Source organism: Myotis brandtii, unplaced genomic scaffold (assembly GCF_000412655.1).
Source record: "Myotis brandtii unplaced genomic scaffold, ASM41265v1 scaffold1040, whole genome shotgun sequence".
NCBI lineage: Eukaryota > Metazoa > Chordata > Mammalia > Chiroptera > Vespertilionidae > Myotis > Myotis brandtii.
The window spans coordinates 878,581-883,091 of NW_005353498.1; the positions used below are offsets into that span (position 1 = coordinate 878,581).

The window sequence follows — 4,511 nt, forward strand, 5'->3', positions numbered from 1 at the left end:
CCGAGGTCCATGCCCACCCGGAGGCCCCCCCACACCCACGGCTCCCGGGGGGACCTGCAGTTCCGCCCGCCTGGCCCAGGGCCTCCGGTAAGTCTGAGCTGGAGGAGGGTCCCCCAGGCCGAGCCTAGGCAGAGGATTCCTTACCCCCCGTTTAAAGGATCCCAGCTTCCCCATAGCTTCGTTCATTTGAAACCAGCGTCCGCTGTTCTCTGTGCTAACCGCAGCCAGGAGCTCCCAGGGCAAGGCCCAAGAAGATTGTATTTGAGGATGAACTGCCCTCCCGGACCCTCCCCTGCACCAAGAAGCCTGTTGAATCCATCCCTGGGGAGCATATGCCTAGGCCCCACCCAGTGCCCGACTATGAGCTGTGAGTGTCCCCAGTGTGGTTGCCGGTGTCTGGGGACAGTGAAGGGGCACTGAGTCTGGGGCTTTGACAAGTGAATAAGAGAGAAAGGACATTTTGAGCAGTGAGCCCAACATGAGCAAAGAAAAACAAATTATACTGACTGGGGGAGAGGCAGGGATTCTTTACACTCACACTCTGTCCTGCTTTCAACACTCTCCCCTCCCCTCAGCAGTAAGTACCCACCAGTGAGCAGTGAGAGGGAGCGGAGTTGCTACGCGGCTGTGTTCCAGGACCAGTATTCAGAGTTCTTGGAGCTCCAGCAGGAGTTGCGCTCTGCACAGGCTAAGCTCCAGCAGCTGGAAGCCCTGCTGACCTCACTGCCCCCACCCCAAAGCCAGGTCAGCAACCAGGTGGAAACCCTTGCCCCACAGCCCTTCCAGGTGGCCAGACCCTGGCTCTCAGCACTCCCATCAGGTCTAGATCTCCAAACTCTTCCTCCTCCAGCCTGGGCGGGCACCACCGCACATGAGCCAACATCAGCCCTGAAGTGCTCCCTAGAGGGGTCACTGTGTCTCTTTGAGCCTCAGTTTCCCCATCTCTCCTTGGGTCCAGCACTCCCTTAGTCGCCCTCCTCCTTCTCCCCTCAGAAGGAGGCTCAAGTAGCCGCCAGAGTCTGGAGAGAATTTGAGAAGAAGCGGACGGTGAGTCATGGCCTCCTGAATCCCACAGCCTGGCCTTTGCACCCCTGACACTCCCTTAAGTGCCCAGTTTCACAGAAAGAAAACCAAGGCTCAGAGAGGAAAAGCAAACGGCCAAGCAGCTTGAGGGCCATAGGCCAGACTACCACAAGGACTTCCCCGCTCTCATCCTACCCAGGACCCTGGCTTTCTGGACAAGCAGGCTCGCTGCCGTTACCTGAAGGGCAAACTAAGGCACCTCAAGGCGCAGATCCAGAAATTCGACAGCCGAGGAGACAGCGAGGGCTCTGTGTACTTCTGAGCATCCTGACAGAGTGAGCCTGCCTAGCGCTCAGTTCTTTCTCTACCTCCCAGCCTTAGTTCCTGCTCTTCCTCCTGCCTAGGGTAGCCTTTCCTGGTTGCAAATGCCTCAGCCTTTGAGGCTTTGGTCCTGATGACCCCCTACTCCAGGAATTCTTCCCAGGACCTCCTCTAGGCCCCCCAACCCTGACCCCATGGGGACCCTAGATCTCAACTCATCCTCTGGAAGCAGGTCCTGTTCCCAATCCCAATGGAATAAACATTTCTTAAATATATACTATGCTTAACACTCGTCACCAAAAAATTGTTCTTCCATGTTGCAGGGGGGAAAAAATGAAGGTTCCGAGATATGGCCTTGTTCAGGGTCTCCAAGTGTGGTATGAACACTTATCTGTCCAGGGGGCTCCCGCTCCTCCAGAGCCTCAGGTGGCCCTTTCTGGGGGAAAAGTGAGGGGCCAAGTGATTGGGGAGCCCCAGGGCCAGGAGTTTCCACAGGTCCAGTAATGGAGGCAAAGGACCCTAGAGCAGCGGTTCTCAACCTGTGGGTCGCGACCCCTTTGGGGGTCAAACGACCCTTTCACAGGGGTCGCCTAAGACCATCGGAAAACACATATATAATTACATATTGTTTTTATGATTAATCACTATGCTTTAATTATGTTCAATTTGTAACAATGAAAATACATCCTGCATATCAGATATTTACATTACGATTCATCACAGTAGCAAAATTACAGTTATGAAGTAGCAACGAAAATAATTTTATGGTTGGGGGTCACCACAACATAAGGAACTGTATTAAAGGGTCGCGGCATTAGGAAGGTTGAGAACCACTGCCCTAGAGTCTTGCTGGGGTAGCCTTCTAGAGAACTCATGTGATGTAATGCTGGGGACTACCTGAAGGGGGCAGGCGCAGCCAGGATCCTTCAGGAGGCCGCAAGGCCAATCAAGTAAATGGGTCCCTGCAATTTTCCACTTCTGGGCACTGCAAGCTGAACAGCGATTGCCGCTGGGCACTGTGGTTTACCTGAGGACACTGGGGCCCGAAGCCATGATTAAGGGCTGGCCAAAGAAAACAATGAGGTGTTTGGTCCGGGGCATGTGTGAATCCATGAGGCTCACTCTGAAGCCAGAGTCTGAATTTCACCTGAGCCATCTGCTAGGCTTAACTCCTACAGACTCACTGGCTGACCTCAGCCCCTCCCAACTGTTTCCCTACAACACCATCCAACACAGACAGCAAGCAAGGCTGTTGTCAGGCTGTGGGTTTTCCAGGTGGTGGGAGTGGGTTCCCATGGTAGGCTGCCTTCCCCTCAAAAGATGACAGAGCCCTGGCCGGTATGTTGGGTGGTTAGAGCATCAGCCCATGCATCAAAGGACTGTGGACTCAATTCCTGGTCAAGGGCATGTACCTGGGTTGCAGGTTCAATCCCCAGCCCCAGTTGGGGTGCATGTGGGAGGCAACCAATGGATCACATGCATGTTTCTCTCTCCTTCCCTCCCACTTTCTAAAAATCAACAGGGGGTGGGGGGGAATGACAAACTTTGTTTGCAGGTAGGAAATGCCTTTATTATTGGCCTTGATTCATTCACTATGTAGTGTCCAACGTGGATCACGTGTCCAGAAGCAGCCACTTGGTGCACGCAACTCCTTCCTGGCTACGGCTGCCCCTCCAGTCGACACCAGGCCTCTGCCCATCACAGTAGGGAACCAACCCCACCATCCCACGAGTTCATGCCTGAGGCACTGAGGGACAAGACTGTCCCAGGATTAGAACCTCAGTTCCTCCCCCATCTTGGCCAGGAGGTTCTGTGGAGGACAAGGCCAGAGCCTGGACAATCAGTCACTTTTTGGTTTCATGATCATTTAAAAAACAGAAAAGACAAACATTTCACAGTCTTTAAAAAATAGGAGTCTGAGGAGAGAGGCTGGAGTCCTCTGTCTGGGGAATCCCCCCTGAGGCTCGAGCAGCCACATCCCTTGAGGTCTGCAGACCCGGCCACCGTGCCCCGGGTCCTGTCCAGTCACTGGCCTGAGCCATAGGGCCAGTTGAAGGTACTTCCAGACAGCAGCATGTCTCGAATCAGCGTCTCAATGGGCGTCTTGCCCACTAGGCGCATGAAGAACAGCTGGGAGATGAGGGAGGCAGGGACGGCACGCAGGGCGGGGAGCCGCAGCAGCAGGCGCCCGAAGCGCTGGGGTTGGGACGGGTACTGGGCCCGCACGTACTCAGTGAGGGCCACCTGTGCCTTCTCCTGTAGGCTCTCCACGTGCGCTGGATCTGAAAGGCCACAGGCATCTGGAAGGACAAGGGCAAGGTCAGGTGGAGTAGGATATGGCAGGACACAGGGCCCCAGGGGTGACTGGGGGCACCATTGGGGATGTGGATATGGAGGGAGAGGAGCATTCAGGAGGTGAGAGATAGGGACTGGGTCACAAGTGGGGGTATCTAAGGCAGTGTGGGCTCTCAAAAGATATGGAGGTAGCCTCATCCGAGGACAATAACACAAGGGTGCAGGCAATGATACCTCAAGGGTGGATGGGACCCCAACTGAGGCCCTGTCAGGGAGACAAGTTCTAATCAAGTTCAAGGGAAAGGCGGGGCTGGGAAGGGGCCGTGGGGAGGAAGGCAAGGCCCAGAGGGGTCTGGGGCTTGAGTGAATGTGACATTGTCTAGATGGGCCCCTTGAAGGTGGGGGTAAAGTCTTCTAGGGAAAGAAGGAAGGCAAAGTTGTATATTTCACACGGATGCCACCTCCCCAAATGGCCTAGGTCTTGTTCCTGCATCCCTGGCCCCAAGAAAACACCTAGTGGGTCTGGATCCTTCCTGGTTACAGAGGCAGCTGTGCCACCAGTCCCTAGAATTAGGTAGTGCTTTGGCAGCTGGATGGTTACACCTGGCAGGAGAGTATTAGGACAGCCTTGCCTCTCCTCAATGGGAAGGACCTCAAATCAGGAAGAGAGGCTGTGGAACCAGTTCAGACCCAGCCTGGGGTCTGGGGACCAGAGTCAGAGTTCTTAGGGAGACCTGGAATCTGGGGTTGGGGCATCAGGGCACCACACCACCTATATCACCTCCACCGCCCCATTTAGCACTCACAGCAGGTGCAGGCCACAGCCTAGCAGGCAGGACGTCAGAGAGTGAAGGGTCACCCCCTACCCCCAA

At 55.1% G+C, this 4,511-nt stretch overlaps 2 protein-coding genes across 2 annotated transcripts in view; one reads left to right on the top strand and one right to left on the bottom strand.

Moving 5' to 3' along the window:
• Positions 1–6: 6 nt before the first annotated feature.
• Positions 7–1,624, top strand: OCEL1 (occludin/ELL domain containing 1). The gene is made up of 5 exons (XM_005856692.2): positions 7–87; positions 225–367; positions 576–744; positions 994–1,047; positions 1,223–1,624. Exons 1-5 carry the CDS (start codon positions 10–12, stop codon positions 1,343–1,345), a joined length of 567 nt encoding a protein of 188 aa, XP_005856754.1. The 5' UTR covers positions 7–9; the 3' UTR covers positions 1,346–1,624.
• Positions 1,625–2,888: 1,264 nt separating this feature from the next.
• The window catches only part of NR2F6 (nuclear receptor subfamily 2, group F, member 6), a gene marked incomplete at its 5' end in the record, with an annotated part of 4,916 nt that continues 3,293 nt past the window's right edge, over positions 2,889–4,511 (bottom strand). Inside the window, 2 exons of the mRNA XM_014538445.1 lie at positions 2,889–4,053; positions 4,181–4,242. Of these exons, the coding sequence (XP_014393931.1) occupies positions 3,370–4,053; positions 4,181–4,242 (746 nt within the window). The remainder of the gene's footprint in view (positions 4,054–4,180; positions 4,243–4,511) is intronic.